Here is a 20,727-nt window from a genome sequence, read left to right on the forward strand (position 1 = left end):
TTCACAATGGTTTTTAGTCAAGACAGTCAATTCTAGTATTTTACTGCTAGATTTTAAATAATATTTTTAAATCACAATGCCCAGGGGCCAAGCTCTCTATTACCATACTTTATCCAGAAATACTGGAGATAAATGTCATCTGAGCACCAACAATAAAGGAAGTTAAAAATCACAGCCCTGTTTCATTGTGTCCCAGACTTCCAATATTGTGGGGCTGTGGTGGTGGATCTACAGGGATTCTGGGAGCCTTTGTGCACTACTGGAAAAAGTGCCTGAACACAGGATTGCTGCCACATTTCTCTTCACAGAGAAAAGCAAGGCACAATTCTTCCCAAGAATATTTCTGTGTTTCTCTGAGGTTCAGAGAATGATCAAAACAATTCTTATCTCATTTGCTGTGCCTGTGTTGTGCCAAAGTAGAATGCAATGTGGAGATTGTTTACCCAGAGTGATGGTGTTTTGTTTCCTTGGCCTATCGGGTGTGTGTGTTGGGACTGTAGGCTCACAGTCAAGAGATGTTGTGCAGTGGAGTGCAGCTGAGTGCTGGGCAGATTCAGTTTAGATGTAATGTAATATAGAATAATATAGTACAATAAAGTCATTAATTAGCCTTCTGATAAGGAGGAGTCAGACGCGTCATTCTCTCCCCCTTGTCGGGGGCAAAACTATCCGTTATACAGGATCATCATATCTGCTATACAGGATCCTTACCTGGTGTCACCTGGGTCACCAAGGACCGTGTCTGGGTCTGCACAGGGGTGAGGTTGGTGGTGACCACGGCTGAGGCTGTCACCGATGTGACGGCGCGCACGCCCTGCGTGGAGGCGATGGTCACCAGCTCGGTGGAGGCTGCGGGCGCCGCGGCCGCGCGGGGCTGGCTGTGAACCACCTGGGCAGTGGCCGTGCCTCCCGAGGTCTGCAAGGGAACACAGCTTTACTGCTCCCCTCCCAGCCTCACATCCCCTTTCTGCAATGGAATATCCTTCCAGGCAATTTTAAAAGCAAAAGCTCCAAATCTGTCTAACACATCTGTTTGGATGGATCTTAAAATCAGCATGTGGTTAAATCTTTTTCCAACAGGCTGATCGCCAAACCCTTCACTCCATTACAGACATTTGATTTTAGTGCCTTTCAATATTTTGCTTTATCTTCCATAGTCTTAAACCATTAACATAATAATAAAGATCATAATTAATAAAGCACAAAACAATTACAGGCTGAAAATGTTAATGACATAATACATTGCTTTTAGCAGCACTTTCCTATAAATTATTTTTAACAGTATTAAGCATTTTTTTCTGATACGCCATTCCAGTGTGTTCTGATGTTTGGTAAGAGAGAGAAGTTTGATAAAGAACCCCAAGATGCACATGAGATTTGCAAGAAGCAGAAATTCCGGAAACATGGGAAACTAAAGCAATGCTGATAAAACATGGAACCCAGTGTGTCCAGGGACACAACTAGTGACAGGATCTACTCACAGTCAGGGTCCCAGGTATAACAGGTGAGGCCAGACGTTTATTGATGGGCTGGAAGGTGGCAGCAGGGACCCCAGCAACAGTGTTCACAATCACATTTCCACTCACTGTAGCTGAAAGCAAGCCAGGATTAAATGTGAGATTCTGAGAGTGAAAATCCCAATGTCCATCACCTCCTATGCCCAGTTATAAAGTCTCCTTACCAGTCTGGATGCTCGTTCCCGTCACTGCTGTTTTGATGGTGCCTGCCTAATTAGAAAACAATTAAGGTAACATTTCAAAAAAACAATAGAAGAAAACTGAGCATTGCTTAACACAGTGCTGTATTCCAGAAGTGACCAAATAACAAAAAATAAATGGAACACACAGATTTCTGCAGTTGTTCATAGACACTACAGATCACAGCAACTAACGCATACATAAATCAGGATTCTGCCTCACAATGAGCAGCTGTAGACCAGCCATGTGTGTGGTAAACCCTGGTCACTGGACATCCCTGTTAGCAGAGGAAGGGAGCAATACCTTGGACAGCCACTCACACAGGAACATCACTGAGCACTTCATACACAGCAATGCTTGTGGGTCAAAACACATCCTCTGTGTCTTTCTGCAAAAGCTGTGGTACTCCTACTCTGCAGCAAACAAAATAAATCCACCACGGCCAGCACACATTACTAGGTAAACTGGACTGATTCTAAATACAAAAGCCACAGACCAGTCATCAGACTCATTCAGACTCTAGATTTTGGGAAGACATGAAAACTTTGCACAAATTTGCAGTAAAAACACCATGGTATTTCCTGCAGGATGCATCATTTCATTTGCCTTGCAAAGGTTAAAGAATCTTTGGATTTTAAGCTCTAACTGAATCATTCTTACAGCTACATTCTCTTTTATTCTCTGTATTCTGCAAGCTCTCTGTATAAATACATCTCGTTGACCATGAGCATCTATTCACTCAGACTTCATTAAATAAAAGTCTAAAGTGAAAAAGGAAAAACCATCTTTTCATGGTGTTTTTCCATCTCAGAATGCCAAGATCTGTTGCTACAACAGTACAAATAGTCTTAATAAATCAGGGAACCAGAAGACACCCAGAATAAACAGGAAAAACAAACAAGAAAAAATATCTTTGATCTCACTATACTGACCTAAAATTCTCTTCCCAGAGAAAACAGGACACAAATACAGCACACACAGAAGAACTGAAGTTATGACATCAGAGGCACCGAGCTCTCCCTTTCTTACCAATACTGCTGTGTTGGCCACAGTAGTGACTGCAGTCTGCACCACTGCCTGTGGCTGCTGAACTACCTGTGCTTGTGCCTGTGCCTGTGCCTGTGGCTGGGCCTGCTGCACGGGGGGCTGCTGGGGGGGCTGCTGGCCCGCCTGGGGCTGCTGGGGCTGGGGGCCCGTCTGCTGCTGGGCCCTCTGCTGCTCCGCCAGCGCCTGCAAGGAAAGGGGCACCTTCAGTCGTCAAGCATGGAACAAGCAAGATGTGGTTTTTTAAAACTAAACAAAACAACAAGACAAGACATCTTTATTTCTATCCACAAAACTCCTTTAATTCCAGCCAGAGACAGCTCACAAAGCTGCCCTCACTTTTTAAGTCCAAGTTACACAACATGACTCATTTCAATCTACAAGGTGTACTCATGGTTTTGTGGCTTAGAGCACAGCACAACAAGCAACTTATCATCCACAAGCAAGGACAAGTAGTTCTTTCTGAACAATAAAAGAAATGAGGCTACAGAATGGTCAAGAATTAAATAACATTTTTAAATGTTTTAGCATCTTTTGCAAAAATATGCTCCTCATTGTTTAAGGGGTCTGAGAATGACAAGAAGGACAAGGAAAGGCCCCGCTTTGGGCCTTGGTTATCTAAACCACTGTACATGAACAGTGTGCAGCTGCTCATAACATCCACTGTAGTGCCAAACTTCCCCCAGGACGTAGCTTTGCTTGTACCTCATCTGCTGCCTGATTTTTTAGTTACTGCAGCCATTTGTGCACAGAGATGGGTCCATACCTTTTTCTCTTTGGCAATGCGCTCTGCTCGGAGGGACGCGACTTGAATCGGAGGGAGGGGCTTATCATAGTTGATTCCACTAGAAACAACAATTAGACAAAACACACAATATTTAGAAATAACTGAAACCTTAAAAAAAGAAAGAAAAAGGAGCATTTTTATGCAATTTATTACTCCTTCAAGATAGGCAGTGCTCACCTTTCAGCAAGCACTGATGCATGCTTTGGATTCTTCTGGAAAGGATTCATGCCAAGTCTGAAATGGAGAAAAACTGTATCACTGGACAGAAAAACTTTAAAAACAATATTTCATTTCATCTATTTTAGCATGTAACACTGCACTTTTGGTGAAGTTTCCATGATATTCCAGCCAGCACTGGAGCCTGCATACAGACAGACATTTAACAAAGACTCAGAGTAAATACAAAATAAATAAAGAAAAACTGCAGGAAGATACATATGAAAGAATGTACTACTGAACAGTATAGTCAGTAAATTGTCTATAGTTCAAGCAAATTGATAGATATAAAGTAGATTTTAAAAATTCCAACTGAATGCAGCTCTGCTCTTGATGACAAAGGGCAAATTCCTGCAGTGAGACCCAAACACATGAAATATGGAAATGTTTCCATTAACACAGAACACATAGAGAGAGATCAAGAACAGAGAAACAGAGTGCAGAATAACTCTGGGTTTTGAGAGCCATTCAAAACACATTTTCCAGGAGATCTGTGGTGACAGGAGATCAAATGATCCCAGGTAAACTTACAAAGGTTTGATAGGTGGACTTCTTTTCCCTGCAATCATTTTCATCATCTCAAAATGATTAGTATAAAGCTGTGTGTGGGTTGCACCCTCATCTTGAGCATAGATCTGATTGGTACGAAGTGGGCGACTGTTTTTAGTCTAAAAAAAAGAAAACAAACCAACTTTCAATTGCAAACTCACCCAACAGGGCATTTTGTCTATGTTTAAACACAAGGCGCGCTCGTAGATTATTTAAAAACACTCTCCAACAAATCTATCACAGACTGGTTCCTGCCTCGTGTCACTGATAACTTACTGTCACACAAAACTCTATGGGAAATGTATAAAGAAAGAGCAAAATAAGGAGCAGTTCTCACGGTCACACTGGCATCAGCACTTGGGGACATACAAAATGGCAAACTCTAATTTGAGAAAGAATCTTTGCTTTAGTTTAGATTTTGCAAGTTTAATTCATTACCCAAACCAAGAGCCCATTAGTTTATAGTTATGCATAGCGCACACGTAAGGAAATAAAACAAAACCATCACTGCACTGCTCTCCCAACAAAGCTAGGTTAACATCCACACACCATGCCAGTCTAACATTTGGCTTCTCCTAAGCAGAAACTGCCAGTCAGGGACAAACCTCCTTAGCAGTCAGAGAATGGGACTACAGCCAGAAGTTCTGGATTCTCCACCCAACTCTGTCACTAAATTGCTGTGTGGTTTGGAAGAAGGTGTTCACAGTCATGGAATTTGGTTTTGTTTCTGTAGCATCCTATCATCCTCATTTACTAAAACGTGTTTCAGGCATCAAATTCACTACGTATTTGTAATCCACTTAGACTCTAGCATGAAGTTCATTCTTACAGATCTTAAATACCATCAGGATAAGATACATGGTGGAAAAATGCCAACTACAGTTTAAGTGAAATCACAAACTTCTTGCATGATCTAAAATTTATCTATCAAATCCAAAAGCTGAAGTCTGGTGTCAATCCACTGTATCAACAAAGAAAGGAAAAATAAATTTGGAATTTTAATTGATGTTTCAGAACTCAAGTAACACTCAACATGGATCTCAATGAATTATCTGCCCACCTCCATTGCTGCTAAATACCACAGTGTCTAGATTTGATTTTGAAAGAATACCAATGCACACCTTATAAATACTTTTTGTCTTCTTTTTAGGATTAGCTTCGTACATTAGCTGTAAAATAAGAAGGAAAGTTAGATGATCTTTTGTGGAAGATTTTGTTCAGGTGCTTTTTCTTTTCAAAGAAATCACATAAAATAAGTGGAAATCCTGATGAGAATAATTTAAAAAAGATCTTTTAAAAGTTATTTATTTACACTGTTGAAACGTTTAACAAAAAACAAGTGTTTATGGAGTTAAGGAAAAAAAACTCTACAACTTAAGGTAAAAAAAGGACGCATCATTGCAGGTGAGCTCACCTTTCCTTCCTCCCTGGGGATTATGACATTCTCGTAGCGGTTGCGGCACTGCTTGGGCGAGCGATAGACTCTGCTGCAGGAGTTAACAACATCACTGACCAGGTCCCAGTTGGGAGTGTGTGCTGGTGACACAACAGCAAGGTTTAAAGGAAGCTCCAGCAGCTGCTTCACTGCCTGCAACACAGAAAGGCACAAATGCATCAGGTGACAAATCATTGCCATCTTCCAAACCTTCCCTTACCTGCCTGTGCTCACACACAGTTACCACAGTGGGACAGCTCAGGACTAAGGCTCTGTGTTCAGCTACAGTCACAGAGAATAAACAGGCATAAGGTGCCTTAATGCTGACTGATGTGCAGGGAAACAGTTGGAGATTGGTATGAGAGGGAAAGGGTGTCATCATCATATTTTCTTAAAAGTCTTTGCCCAGGATTCTTCTCCTGGGAAGCTGAGAAGCCTCAGAGAAAAAGGAAAACAATATCATCTCATTTGCTTCTCCTATGTTTTGCTGCTTTGGAATTCGGTTGGAGATTGTTTATCCAACATGTGAATTGGTTTGACTTAATGAAAAACCACAGTCAAGTTGTGTCAGGACTCTGGAAGGAGTCACAAGTTTTTCTCTATTCTTTAGTATAGTTTAGTATAGTATTCTTTTATACAATATAGTAACATAAAATAATAAATTAGCCTTCTAAGAACATGGAGTCAGATTGATCATTCCTCCCTTTGACAGGAGTCTCTGAAAATACCACAACAGGGAGCTGTTATTCAAATGCTGCTCCCCCCTCAAAGGTGGGAAGAACCTTAGCTGCATTATCCAGTGTCCAGCCAGCACAACTAATCTGAATAATAGTAAGTGCTTTCTAAAACAACAATAGAGCTTAATCATACATTTTGTACTTTAGCCTTTAATTTCTCCTTAGAGGAGCACAAATGACAGGCAAGCTGTTCCAAGTTATGACAGCAAATTGCCACTAAGAATTAGAAATAACCTTGAAGAGATAAGTGCAGAAATAAAAACATAATGACAGCAGAAGCTGCAGGTATCATCTGACCTGCAGAAGGGCCCAGTCTTCACTGATCAACCACTCTGGATTATCCTGTCCAGCCTCAGTAGCTGGTTTGACAAGAGTTGGCAAAGGCTTTGCAAACTGTGTCTGTTGTTTCAACAAGATGTTCTTCTTTTGCTCTTTGCCCTCCCGGCGCATTTTCAACATTCCCGGAGTCGCTCGATCAAAGAGCGAACGAGGTGGGATAACTGTCTCCCCATGACGCTGCTTCTTCTTTCTACCTGCTGCTAAGACAAAACATAAAGCATTATTGGCAGATACTGTCAGTCTTTGATTCCTCTGCCTACAGCTGCAAAATGCTCATACATGTACAGAGTATTCCCCACTGTATCTGAAAAGCACAGCCAGGAACTAAACAGAGCCTGTTATAAAGGAAGACCAGCCCTGTTCTAACTGACAAAGTAGACTATCTGCTGTCTAAAACTGTCCTTTAAAGAATATCTTCATGTCTAAAGAGAAGACACACCATAAGAACTGGGCCTTCCAGTCATTCCACTGCTTCAAGGCCATGGTGGGACAAGAATTTTCATCCCTTCAAACATGCAGATTTGATCTTTACAGGACCAGACTCCAACACAGATGCTTGAATTCATTAAACATAGAAACATGGGTGTTTCAATGCATTCTGAACATACAGGAGGCATGAAAACCCCACTGATTTTTTGAACTTTCAGCAATAAATCCCAGAACAGTTTGAGCATGCACTCACCAGAGGGATCTGTTTTGTGTCGTTTACGCTCCTTCCTGACATAAACTGGAGGCAATTTTGACTCTGGAATAGGGGTGGTATCATACATCAGGCACATAACAGAATCTATGTAGATATCATTGTCATCTTGAGGTGGAGTAGGAGGAGTCCAGAGCTGCACAGAATAAAGTCTGTAATTACTGCAATGTTGACTCTCCACTGACCTTATTGTTTCATAAAATAAAAAAGCTGTTTAGGCTGCCTGGTGTTACTTTTACTTACTGGCATAATTTCAGTTTGTCCATCTGGACCTTCATAGACATATTCCTAGACACAAAAAGAGAACATAATTCAAATGATCCAACTGAAACCTGAAGGGTAAAGGTATTCTCAAACTGTTAAGAAATAACTATTTAGAAAAAACAAGACTAATCAGCAATTACTTTGTTGTATGCATCCTCCCGAGTGTAGGTGAGAAGCTCCTCTTCATCCTCCCAAAGCATTCTTTGCTCTCTTTCCTTTAACTCCTTCATATGCTGGACTTCCCAGGCTTTCTTTGCAGTTTTCAGTTCCATCTAGATTAAAGTCAGACTGCTTAGAAACTTTATACAGTAAAACACCAGATTAGAAATCATAAATTTGTAATTTTATGGATAAATGCCTTGAACTTTGACATTTTCAGATACAAGAATTTTATAGGAATTTCTGAACAGATACTTTCCCAGCCATTTTTAAGATATTTATTGGTCTTTGTGGAGGGTTTTAAAATCATCAATATAAACCAATCAAAGAAATTCAGTTAAACAATGAAGACAACCAGAACACAGGCTCACTAAAACTAATGAAACTTTTTCCCCTGCTATCAATGGAGTACAACAAATATTTGCTGAGCCTGGCTGAAAGCAATTCCCATTTTATAAAAAAGAAATTAAGGACTGACATCTGCTTAAACCACAGAATCCCAAAATAATGAGGTCTCTGTAAGACATTACGCTGTTCATAAGGTATAGCAAGAAAAGATCACAGAAGTGCCTACAATATATTTCACATCATTGGAGAAACTTCCATTTCATATTGAAAATATAATAAATGTTGTTCTGTGACAGAATAACATGGCAAAGAAAGATTTGTTTTACCTCACTCAACCGTGGCTCATTGTCATCAACTGAACCGTGGAAGAGCTCCAGATAATTCAAAGCATACTTCTCAATTGGAGTCAGCTGAGGGAAGTATCAAAGGGAAAAAATGTTACTTTGAGGATAATAAAAGAAACATTACATGAAGTATCAAAGCTCTCCTTCAAACTCATCTTATCACTCTAAAGCAGTGGGAGATCTCCCTTCCTTTTAATGGGAGAAACAACAAAGTTGCTTTAAGGTCAGACTGCAAAGAAATTGAAACATTTGAACTAAACATTACATTCAAGGGAAGTCACGGTACCTGATCCACAACAGCAACTAACTCCTGCAGCTGTGAGGGCTCTTCATTGTATTTTGTCTCACAGAGCTCTGAGATTAAAGGTTCAATGCTTGACTCAGATCCTGTTTCTTGTATGTGATCATTTGACTCCTCATCCTCCCGTTCAATGCTGTTGAGGGCCTTTCAGAGAGATATATTTTAAAAATAATTAAGACTGAAAAAATATGGAAAGGAACTCCATAAGGAGTCACTGAAATGCAACACAAATTTCTGGGGTCTCTGCTGCAGCAACAGAAAGAGTCCCATAAATTATAAAACTCAGCTTTGGGCTTTTGGAAGTTTTGTCACAAGGCAAATTACAAAAGAGCATAAAACTACAAGAAAAAGAGACTGACAGAATTCACCCCCAAAAAATGGGGTTAGTCAGCTGTTTAATACTAATGCTGCACAGCTGTATTTTTAATGTGTGTGTTAATCATTACCTCTATGAATGGTCTTGCAACTTTAGGTGAAATATTTTCTGCTGGAGACGGCTCTTGAGAAAGTACTACAAATTCTTCTGCTTTCACTCTAAATCCAGAATCCTCCATAGGAGAATGAACCTCAAACAATTCCTGAATTGTTTGCTAGGTAAATAGAAAGAAAAAAGAGAAATACATTCAGTTTTTGGGAGCATACTATTTTTTTTCTATATCAGGAGTGGCAGCCAGGTTAGCCTGGCTTCACCAGTGCAGTCACTGTCTCTTCTATTTTCAGAGCAGCAATTCAGAGACTATCTCTCTAAATAGCCACATTTATTAAACTTATTTCACATTTTTAAAGCTGTTGAGACCTTCACCCTTACAAGCTCTGCAAAATTTTGCAGCAGGGTGAAGAAACCACAATATATTAAGTCATGGGTGATGTCTGTGCATCACTACGCAAATAACAAAACAAAACAGATGGACAATATTTGAAAGAATGTGGCCCCAACACAGAGTTCAAGCAATCATGAAATCCAATATGCCTTCTTATTAATTCTAGTCCAGACAGATTTCTATTAAACTGCTATTAAACACTCCAACACAGCTGCTTGAATTTATTAAACACTGCAACATGGGTGTTTCAATGCATTCTGAATATTAACTTACCTGTGTTAAAAAGGCCATTGAATAGTCATTTCCCTGAGCAGCCACTTCTCTGATCAAGTCTTTTGTGCCATTTTTCAAAAGTTTCTCTTCCACAGAATTACCACTGACAAGCCTAAAAAAATGGAAAAAACAATAGAAATCTGGTAAGTCGTTTCCAAACCAGCTTTCAGAAACAAAAAGACAAACTGTCCTTAGAGAATACCACTAAATGTTTAAAATGTGGTAGTATCTGGGAGTTCTTTTAATTATGTTGCAGGCCCAGAAAAAAAACACACTACCACCTTTACTTTAGAGTTTTCTTTTAATAATTTATGTAATTTAACAAAAAAAGAAAATCAATAATGAAAAGGATCTCGTCAAAAATTCCATGTAGACTAACACACAAAACTCATGCAGGCATGATTAATTTACTACATTTGGTGTTAAACCCCCCCACTTTTTCATAGAATACTCTGGCATTTTTTATTGAAGGGAAGTGGTTTTCAGCACTGTTTCCACTTTATTCCAGATCATCCAGGGCAGCACCCTCTGAACTAACCTCACATTAAAACATGTTAAAGAGCAGATGTTGACTGTCACCATCACCTGTATATATGGATATCTTTACATCTCCCAATTCTGTCACACCACTCCTGAGCTTTTGCATCCATCACTGGGTTCAGATCATTGTCATAGAACACAACAGTGTCTGCCTCGACAAGATTGACTCCTGTGGAACGGCTGTGAGAGGAGAGGATGGCACAGAAAATGCGCTTGTCTCTGTTGAAAATCTTCATCAGCTCCTACATAAACAGAATAAAAGCAAGGACTAAATAAACATCAAAATAAAATATCAAACCAAATTCACTATAGCTTAATAAATAATGGGATAAAAAGGTTTCAAGTGCTTCAAACTGAATACAAAACAAGGAAAATTTCCTTTCTCTGCTGTAGTGTATAAAAGCCTGGGCAGCACTTATTGCTGTACCAGTGGGCAGCTGGTAGGGCACACTTACCTGACGTTGTTCCTGGTTGGCATATTCATCAATCCTCACAAAGGTGAGGAAATGGAAATTCAGGAACAACTCCAGTATGTCCAGCATCAGAATCATCTGTGACAAAATCAGCACACGACGCCCTTCAGATTTCAACTTCTGAAGCAACACAGCAAGAGCTTCTAGTTTTCCTATAATTCAAACAGAAAAACCAATAATGGTTTTATATACAAATTCCATTCATGTCATAGAGGAAATGACTGAAATCTTGTCAGCAAATGTCCTTTACCTGAGTCATACTGCACCAGCCGGAGGTCAGGGAACTGCAGCAAGTGAGGAGTTGTCAGCTGCTGCAACTGATGCAAGTGTGGAGCTGCCTTCTGCCTCAGGCTGTGCTTAAGGAGTTTCAGTCTGTGACTGTATGAAGGGGGAGGATTTGCTACATAGAAACATGGGGGAGCAGCAACTGCAGCTGGTAACACGAAGAGAGCCCTGTGATAAGCATCAAAACAAGGCAATATTGATTTAAAAAGCTACACACAAAATGATCAGCAATAATCATAGACACAGCAATGAAAGTCAGGCTTGGCTAAACCAGCTTCTGCCTGCATCTCTGGGTTTTAATTCTTGTTAGCTGGGTCTAAGTGGTACCTATTCAAATAAATCCAAAAGCATAAGAATTAAAGTCTAAGTGAGCTGAACTTGGGCTTGAAATTAGGAAAGAGGCACTGAAAACATTTATAAAGATCCAAAGGAAACAGGAAGTGACTTATTTTTACTTCCATGCTGCACATCATCTACTGCTAAATAAACCAGTCTAAACCAAATAAGCTCATCAACAGAAACAAGGTTTTAATCCTTTTTGAAAAGTGCTTTAGAAACAACTAGATGTGTAGAGGCTTGATAGGCAGGGTCACACATTACCTGTCAACAAGATCCTTTAGAGATTCCTGTTGCTGAACCAACCCCAGGATCATTTCCCTCAAGGGGTTACTTGGGCCTCCGCAGGCACTTGAGGAAAGGCAGCAGTTGACAAAGCCAGCCCACCTCCAGCTGTTGGCCTGACTGGAAGGCAGCTGGGAGGCCTTGGTGTCCCCAGCCAGGGAGCAAGCCCTCAGCACGTCCCGGCCGTACACCGGCGCCCGCAAGCAGCGGCGCTCGTTGCCCGAGAAGATCCGGTCCAGGCGCTCCTTCAAGAGCCGGTTCTTCTCCTCAAACGTCTCCTTGGCCAAGAGAAGGGGAATGAAAACCACATCTGCTGCTCATCACAGTAATAATACGTGAGGGATTTGAGGTTCTTTAGAATCTATTTGAGTTTCTTTAGAAACTATCAGGATCAGAGTACAGATCCTAGAGTAGAATTACTACTTAGACCAAAATACCTTCCAGATAAAATGTGAAGACTACAGCTGAATTCAGTTCCTATTAAAGAGTCAATTCTACCTTAGCTTAGTATCTTCTTGCTTTTTAAAGGTGTATTTTCATAGCTTTTGATATATTCTTGATGTTTCCCTGCACTTGGTAAGTTGCTTGAGTATCTTATCCAAAATCTTGTTAAGATTAGAAATCTATAAAAATTTTCCCAGTTGTGTTCAAAACACAAAAAACCCACATTTCTTTATTTATGCATTACTACATAATTAAAATCCACTACAGTTACAAGAACCTGTATATCACAGCACAAGAAAGCTGTCGACTGCCTCTGATTATTTTATCTACATCTGATTATTTTATCTATGGATTACAAATATGTCAGATCTGTCAACCTGAAACATGGACAGAAGCTGGGATATTTATCTACTCTATAATCATCAAAGTCCCTAATTAATTCCAGCTCTGCAAATTATAGCTTTCAACTATTACACAGACTTACTACTGATTCTGAAAAGTGGTGTTTCCAAAAGAAAATAAAAATTGAGTACCTGTGACTGTCCATGCAAAGGTGCTGGTTTTAACACTGCTCCCATGTCACCAGATGGCAAATTAGTAACTGCAGCTCTACCTGGAATACAAACTGAGGATAAACCTTGTGTTTATACATTTATTCATCTGAAAATTGGTCTCTTTATTATTTTCAGTAAGTAGACATTTCATAGCTGTAACACATCATTGCTTCAGACAAATTTTTAGTCTAAATGTCCATTGAGTATTGCAAATTTGTACTTTGTTATACATCAGATCTCTGAAAGATATTCACATGAACTGTTCGCACAAAAGTCCAAGATAGATCAATGGAATTTTATTTTGCTTTGTACAAAGCAAAGTGCTGTGCTCCATTCGTACTTTATTCAAAATGTCATGCATAGTGCAACACACATTGACATTCAGAAAATGTTAATATGAACACAATAGAAAATAGAAAATGTTCTAATTCAGAAAAAGATTGTTTTAACTTATCTTGAGCAAATAATCTAAGATTTTTCAGAAAACACATTTGAGTGTATCTACAAATTGGTGAAAACATATGATGGAATCTCAGTAGCATTCTTGTGATTTCAGCTATTAGCAGATGTTTACCCAGACAGTTAACTATACTGTAAGAGCATCACACCATTTTGAAGGAATGGTTTTTTATATGCCAAGAAAATTACAGCAGATGGCCATTTTCAGGGAATGAACTCCAAGTGTTATATTATCTTCATTTAATAATCTGTTTTGTTGTAAATGCATAAATTTCTCCATTATTTCTGTCAACATCTTGGTTGTGTTTTTAAGCAAGGAACTGATCACATTTACAGCAAGGCACCAAATACCTAAGCAACATTTGCAGAGAAAAATGGAAAACTGTGGCTTGATCAGCTAGAAAAGTGAAAGAAATTAGATAAAAGCAAAATCAATGTGGAAAAATGGAGACAATCACTGGACATTTTCTGCCAGTATAAAAAATTTTGTCCCTTGATTTTTCCTTGCAAAAATTAACAAAGTATTTCAAATTTACTTCTTCCCAAAAAAAATTTGACCACAGGTGAAACTGGTAAAAAAAAAATCTATAATTAAGTTACATGCTCTCCTAAGTTTGTACTAAAATTTTTCTTAAAACTTCAGCACACATGAAATACAAACTGCAAAGATTTCCCTCATAGTTTACCCACTTCTGAGCTCAACTTAGAGAATTACGATTTGCAACAATTTGGAGTTATATAAGAATGTGATTTTAGCAATTAAATATTCAGACAGAGACATTTCTTCAGGCTGGAGAACCCACCTTGCTGTGTGACTGCAGTGGAAGCTGGGCCACCTGCCTGGTGCTGGTTTCCTAAAGCATTCAGGGCATTCTGCACAGTTCCTGCTTGGGAAACTGTCTGCATGACCACAGGGCCCTGAGGCCTTAGGTACTGCTGCCCAGGGGCTGACACAATCTGAAGGACACTTCCTGAAGGGAAGGATTTTAACACACATTAGGGTGGAAAAAAAATTTGTGCTCTCTAGCAAAATCTATTAGTGTTACAAGCTGAAAATTACTGTTTCAAATTCTACCAGACACGTTCATTACACCAATCTGCCAAAAAGGAGGGAAACACCCAAGTATTCATAGCTGGAGAGGAATTTCATGTCATAGGGGTATCATTCTAATCTAGGTATTTATATAGAATTTGGACAAAATCCAGTCAAACAGAAAGTCTTCATTTAACATTCCCTCTATTTAGTTGGCCACAGAGAATGAAGATATGCCAGTTCTCCTACATTTGGCAATACACATCACCAGCAAGGGAGATTTGAGAACAAAACACCGTGTAGGTAGAGCACTCAGACAAGGGCAAAAAATTCAGAAGAATGCCAATCTTGAAGGATTATTTACACAATTTCAGAATACACCAAGAATGTTCTCGGTTTTTCTGCTTCTGCTCAGCAGGGAGTTTTTATGAAATAATGCCTCACCTTACTTTAGCTGCACCGCTTAGGTGTGGAAACAAAGGAAATAACATTTTTCAAATACAATACAGAAAAAGAAACTAACCATGTCTTTCATTTGATAGGCATCTATTTTTCAAACCAGAGCTACCTTGGCTCACAGAAAATAGGAAGAGCAAGACAATACAAGCACTGGGGATGGAAAAACCTCCAGCAACAAGGAACATGGTGCCCATATCAAAACATGAGCATTGTGAATAATGGAAAATTTCCTTTGTTGAAGTAAGTACCTTGTAGCTGCAGGGGCTGCCCTGCAGTGAGCTGGCGGAGTTGGCTGTGTGACAAGGTGAACTTGTTCCCTTGGAACTGCAGAGTCACTGGGGTCTCTGGCTGAGCAATCCTGCCTTGTGCTCCTGCTATAGAAGCCAGCTGGGCTATTTTTACTACCTCACCACCTGTTAAGGAGGGAAACAGGCATTAAAAAATCAAAGTGGGAGGCGAGCTGTTCAATATTCACAATTCTACATTTTGGTTAGTAAACTGGTGCTGAAGCGCCTTCCATGCATAATTATACTTAGTGCATCAAAAGTGTCATATAAAAGTTAAGCAGGTATTGCTTTCTATATTTGTTGGACAAACTGGAAAGAAGCTGATTGTTTAAAGGGTAAGAACATCAACATTTTAGAAATTACCACTTTCATTAGCAAAAAAGTTAAGAGCTACCTGAAAACTCATGTGACACTTTGTAACAGAACAAGTATAGACATTAAAGTCATTTTCACTGCCTTTTCAAGAGCATGAAGGAAGGTTTAAGGAAGAAATTAAAATATTCCTATGTGTGGCACATTAAATACACATTCGAAATTTGCTGATGAAACATGATTTATTTTAAGCAATCTGCATTTAGACAAACCAAAAAGCTTTGACGTGGCAAGGACCAAGCTTTTTGTGATTTAAATGCAGAAAGGTTAGAGGAATTTCAGCATTAAGTTTTAGGACATTGAGAAAATATTGGTGTGAAAATTCAGCTTTTGTAAAGGCAGTGCATTACCCCAGAGATAAAATTAATACATCAGTGCTCAGTACTCTCTACACATGCTAATAGGCAGTGCACATACAACCTTAAAGCAAAGCCTCATCACTTTTCTCTGCCTAACAGTGGCGACGCTCCTCTCCGCCAGAGAGGCCTTTAGCAGATGGATTAGTGTTTAACATGAAAGGAATAATTAGGAGAGAGCTAAAACATTTGGTCTGAAGGAAGTCTTGCCAGCAGAAGAAACATGCAGAAATAGGAGATTAAGTTGACACCGCTAATGTATGTCCACAGCAATTCTATTGTTTCTTATCCAATTTTCGATTTTCCTTGGTCATAAGCAACGTACTGAGCAAGGCTAATCAGAAGAGTGAAAAAAAAACAACGATTCTGTACACATCTTAGGGTGCCTAGTAACTTAACCTCATTGTAGTACAAAGGTGGGAGAAACCTTGAAAGGGGAGGCCACTTACTAGGCAACCGTGCCTGGGCCTGAGAGGTCAGTACGAGCCTCTGAGGCAGCACACTCTGTTGGATGGTGTGCGGGGGGGGCTGTGGCTGTGGCTGTGGCTGTGCCTGCGGCTGGCCCGGCTGCGGGGCCGGCGCCGCGCTCTGGCCCCGCGGTTTCACAGGGTTGGCTGCGCTAGTTGCTGTGGTGAAGGTCGCTGCGGGCTGGTGTCTTGGAGCACTGGTGGAAGCCTGAGTTGTCTGAAACTGTGCTGCTGCAGCTGCAATCAATAAGGGTTGTTTGTGCAAGCTGTTAGAGGTTTTAACTCCGCTCTTTTAAACAACCTGCATTAAAAAGAAACCTTCCGACAGGATAATCAAACGGCTACAAGAACGGCTTTGTCCTTACACACCGGGATTTCTAGCCACACCTCTTACTCCATCCTAGTTTTACAACATTATCTATTTGGAAAGCATTGTTTAAAGGCTAAATAAATACAGAGAAGCACTGTACATTCCCATCTTTGACAGAACATTACATGTCTTCGGGGTTTAAATATCAACTGTGGCATATTTACTCCATAAGCTAACAGATTACACAAAGCTTAGTTTTGCATTATCCTGGCAGATCATACTGGAGAAACTAGTGGGGAATTTTACTGGCAATTAGTCTCTTGGTATATTTAAGCCATTAGTATTCTAGACCAATAAGCTAGAGGGAAAAGGAGCTCTATTAAACACACTAACTTGTATCTGTCTACACTGAGGTGCAGGTGAGCAGGGCGGCACTGAGTGCCTTACCTTGATTTGAAGACACCGTGGCTATGGGGGATCTGCCTCGAACCTGTCCCTGCTGAGTCACCGTTGCCGTGGTCACCGTGCGCTGCACTTGAGTGCTTGGGAAAACCACTGTCCTGCCCTCGGGCTTCTGACCATACTGCACGGGCTGGAACAACCTGGCAAGAGCAGGAAAAGTCAAACTCCACAGGAAGATCATAGTTTGGCCTTTAGAGGTAAACTCTGTCACCACAGGAACATAGAAACTGATCATGTCAGATGCTGATCTTGCTGCAGGTGGCTGAAGCTGGCAAGACTCATCACTTCACAAGCTTCCTGAGTGAACTTTGTAGAAAGTGATTTTGCTGAATCCAAGGAAAAAAACTTTCATTGTCATATACCCAGTTTAAAGCAGGATGCTTCAGAATTACAGCAAACATCTTAAAGAGGCTAGGTCAATATCTGGGAAAAGATATATCTGAAGATATCTGAAAAAAAAGGCTCCCATATAATGTCCAAAGAGACATCAGCATGCTGCAGGTCATCAGGCAGCTCTCTCGTATTAGTTCTACATTACTTTGAGAACACTACTTCACTAGAAGAAAAATACTTTAGAAAAATGTACTGCTATAGAACTTCATATGTCTCTGCCATAACAGTGAGAGCACAGCTGACACTGCAGGCCCAAATTAGACTTGAATTATCCTCATGCTAATTCAGCAAAACAACACTCAATTGCCATAAACAATGTCCAAGAACAAAGCTCATCTACTGCTGAAGTAAGGACTATGGGAAATCCATCAACAAACTTCAAATGGAATTGCATGCCTCAAAGAACAGCATTCTTATTTTCAAAGGTAAACACAAAAGATAAGAATTAAATGCAAAGGTAAGCCTGAGGTTTTGTGTGAATCCCATTAACAGAGATGCAGAGAGAGCTCAGTGAAGACTGCAGCAGAAGCACCTTTTGCTGCTGTAATTCTAGCTTAGGAGGAGTCTAGGTGTACACACCTGCTTGGTTTGAGCTTCACTGGGTTGGGCCTCGCTGGTGGTGGAGGGGAGCTGTAGATTTCTTCAATCAACTTTCTAGTAACCTTCTGTTTTGGCAACATTTGTGCTTCATAATGAGTCATTTTGTCTTCCATTCCAATGAGATCAAAAAGAGACAGGTCCGATTCCTAGGGATTTCAGAAAATGAATTGTTTTATGTGATGACCCGAACAGTTAAGTCCTCATAACATTCAATGCTGAATTCAATTTCTATATATTTACTTTTTAACTTGAAATAAATGGTGTAAATTTAAGAAATAAACTATTAATTATTAGCCAAAACTGTCCAGAAACCTTGGAAATAAATCTTAAACTGACAGTCCCATTTTAAGTATTAGAAGAAAAAGAATTTAAATAATTAGCCAGTTATGGAAATTAAAACAAAACACATTTAACAATTCTTCATATATCATAGTTTCCAAAGAATTAAATAGAACTCTTTGAAGGTTAACTCTCAAGCTTAAATGCCGAACTATAATTCAGGAGTAGAAAAATATGAAGGATGGAAATAAAATTAAACAAAAAATGTCAGCTGTTTCATTACTCATACTTCTTTTGTATTTTCAGGTCAGGGAGTGGGATCACTTGTTTAACAATAACATAAATAGTGGTACTTCAAATGGATTGACATGAGGGTACTAATTTAGTCATAGTAAGAGAATGTTTACTGTTTTGTGACAAAGAATAAGTCTTGCTTTCCTTCAGTGAGTAAAAGCAAAAAGAAAATTGCAGAATGCCATAAACAAACACAGGCTACCCAGAGTGACTTCAGTGTTGGAAAATTCCTGCAAATATGAGCATGATAAAAGCAAGGGTAATTTCTCTTTGACCTAGTAGTTCGTGAAAAATTACTGTTTACAAACCACTTGAAAAGTTCATACCACTACAACAAAAAAAGAGATGCAGCAAGAACTCACTTAGTAGCCACAGTTATGGAAGAGTGAATTCCTTCTATTTACAAACTTCTTTTGTTATCACATATAACAAAACAACAGTAAGTACTGAAATTCTGCCAGGGCGCTAGGAGAGGAAAAAAACCTTCACTTTTCTACTGACCTTCCAAATATCCCTTTCCAGGGCTCGCAGCACCAGAGAGGCTGTTCTGTACTCCAGGGTTTCTGATACATAAGAGGAGCTGGAGAGCCGGGGGTTTATCAGATCAGGATGGTTACAGATCCTCTGCAGCTGCATCAGGACATGCAGGACACTGATGAAGTGCCCACTTTTGAGGGCTTCCTGGGTTCTACCAAATAAATTATACAGAAAGACATTGATTTATGTGCAGCTTTCATGGAGGTGTCCCTAAATCAGCAAGGTGAGAATGGACAATGCAGTATGTTATGCAGAAGTCTTAAAACAAGTTTAGATTTCACCAAGGTCTTCTGCAGTATTCTAAGCAGCACTGTACTAAAAGTAAATTTGGAAAAGTGAAACTTAAAGACCCAGGGCTGCCTTACAATCAAATAGAACCTATCCAGCCCCCCATCCTCTCCCTGTTTTGTTTCTGTTTCATCCCTGCACCTATCAATTACCACTGGCAGGGAGGCAGTGAGGAAAAACTCTGGGCTTTAAAAAAATGAAGAACCACTCATTAGAGATAAATGTTAAAACAACACAGCAGAAGACCTGACCATCATAACTGGATTCTTAGGTTCCAGAGATAAATGCACATTTATCACATCAGCATAAAATATCACAAAATTACACCACCTGCTGTAACTCTAGTCTATAATGCAATCACATTTTATTCACAGGTCATAATGCAAAATTTCAGAGAAACACTAAAACACTTCCCCACATGACAATAATTTCTTTCCTTGCTTAAGCACTAAAAGTGACAGCATTGTATATCTTCTGTCCCAAGCCCTTACCCTGGCTGCAGTATGACATCCTCATACATGGCTTTTTGTCGACTGGACAGACGGCACTTGAGCACGTGCTCGTACTTCTTTGTGAGCTGCTTCTCAACATCCCTCTTTGATCTCCTCAAAATAAATGGCTGAATCATCTGAAACATTGCAGAATCGACAGGAAAAAAATTCTCACTTCAAAGACTTTACAACAGGAAGCTAAACTTATTCACACCTAACAGATTTGATGTGATAAATTGCATATGCTATATATAATCATTCTGCTAGGCACACAGTTGTATAGACATTAATTTGCTCTTTAATTTCTGCATGCCATGCTTCAAAATCTGAGCTTTGTATTATTTTTAAAAGAAATCTCCACATTCTCCTGGTAGCAGAACCCTCTGCTTTCCGCAGGATTCTCTGTCTAAACTAAACTAAGTGTTAAGAAAAGACACAAATTCTGATCTGGGCCACATATTTTTATTCCCCCTCTCCTAAACAGCATTACTCCTTTAGTAAGACATATGAGGAAAAATTCCAACATACTCTGTGCAACCTGATGACCAGTTTATGGCAGTAATCCTGGTTTTCCTCATTAGGTGCTTTTACTGGAAAATCCAGGTAAGGTCTGGAAATTCCCGGAATCAAAAAATGCACCATGGTCCACAGCTCCATCAGTGTGTTATGCAAAGGAGTGTCTATCAGAAGTAAACGATGCTGGCTGTGA

At 39.7% G+C, this 20,727-nt stretch overlaps 1 protein-coding gene across 1 annotated transcript in view; it reads right to left on the reverse strand.

The window, feature by feature from the left end:
* The window catches only part of EP400 (E1A binding protein p400), a 45,743-nt gene that overhangs the window by 7,539 nt on the left and 17,477 nt on the right, over positions 1-20,727 (reverse strand). Inside the window, exons 17-46 of the mRNA XM_058816591.1 lie at positions 20,547-20,721; positions 20,019-20,155; positions 19,204-19,390; positions 18,109-18,275; positions 17,122-17,276; positions 16,347-16,601; positions 15,131-15,295; positions 14,194-14,361; positions 12,911-13,002; positions 11,913-12,211; positions 11,278-11,480; positions 11,010-11,179; positions 10,600-10,796; positions 10,015-10,126; positions 9,367-9,510; positions 8,906-9,064; positions 8,602-8,685; positions 7,909-8,040; positions 7,748-7,792; positions 7,487-7,640; positions 6,763-7,001; positions 5,708-5,881; positions 5,415-5,462; positions 4,276-4,412; positions 3,706-3,762; positions 3,508-3,586; positions 2,727-2,927; positions 1,682-1,727; positions 1,482-1,591; positions 712-916 (exon numbers count right to left, since the gene is read on the reverse strand). Coding sequence (XP_058672574.1) covers positions 712-916; positions 1,482-1,591; positions 1,682-1,727; positions 2,727-2,927; positions 3,508-3,586; positions 3,706-3,762; positions 4,276-4,412; positions 5,415-5,462; positions 5,708-5,881; positions 6,763-7,001; positions 7,487-7,640; positions 7,748-7,792; positions 7,909-8,040; positions 8,602-8,685; positions 8,906-9,064; positions 9,367-9,510; positions 10,015-10,126; positions 10,600-10,796; positions 11,010-11,179; positions 11,278-11,480; positions 11,913-12,211; positions 12,911-13,002; positions 14,194-14,361; positions 15,131-15,295; positions 16,347-16,601; positions 17,122-17,276; positions 18,109-18,275; positions 19,204-19,390; positions 20,019-20,155; positions 20,547-20,721 — 4,496 coding nt within the window. The remainder of the gene's footprint in view (positions 1-711; positions 917-1,481; positions 1,592-1,681; positions 1,728-2,726; positions 2,928-3,507; positions 3,587-3,705; positions 3,763-4,275; positions 4,413-5,414; positions 5,463-5,707; positions 5,882-6,762; positions 7,002-7,486; positions 7,641-7,747; positions 7,793-7,908; positions 8,041-8,601; positions 8,686-8,905; positions 9,065-9,366; positions 9,511-10,014; positions 10,127-10,599; positions 10,797-11,009; positions 11,180-11,277; positions 11,481-11,912; positions 12,212-12,910; positions 13,003-14,193; positions 14,362-15,130; positions 15,296-16,346; positions 16,602-17,121; positions 17,277-18,108; positions 18,276-19,203; positions 19,391-20,018; positions 20,156-20,546; positions 20,722-20,727) is intronic.

Source organism: Ammospiza caudacuta, chromosome 18, assembly GCF_027887145.1.
Source record: "Ammospiza caudacuta isolate bAmmCau1 chromosome 18, bAmmCau1.pri, whole genome shotgun sequence".
NCBI lineage: Eukaryota > Metazoa > Chordata > Aves > Passeriformes > Passerellidae > Ammospiza > Ammospiza caudacuta.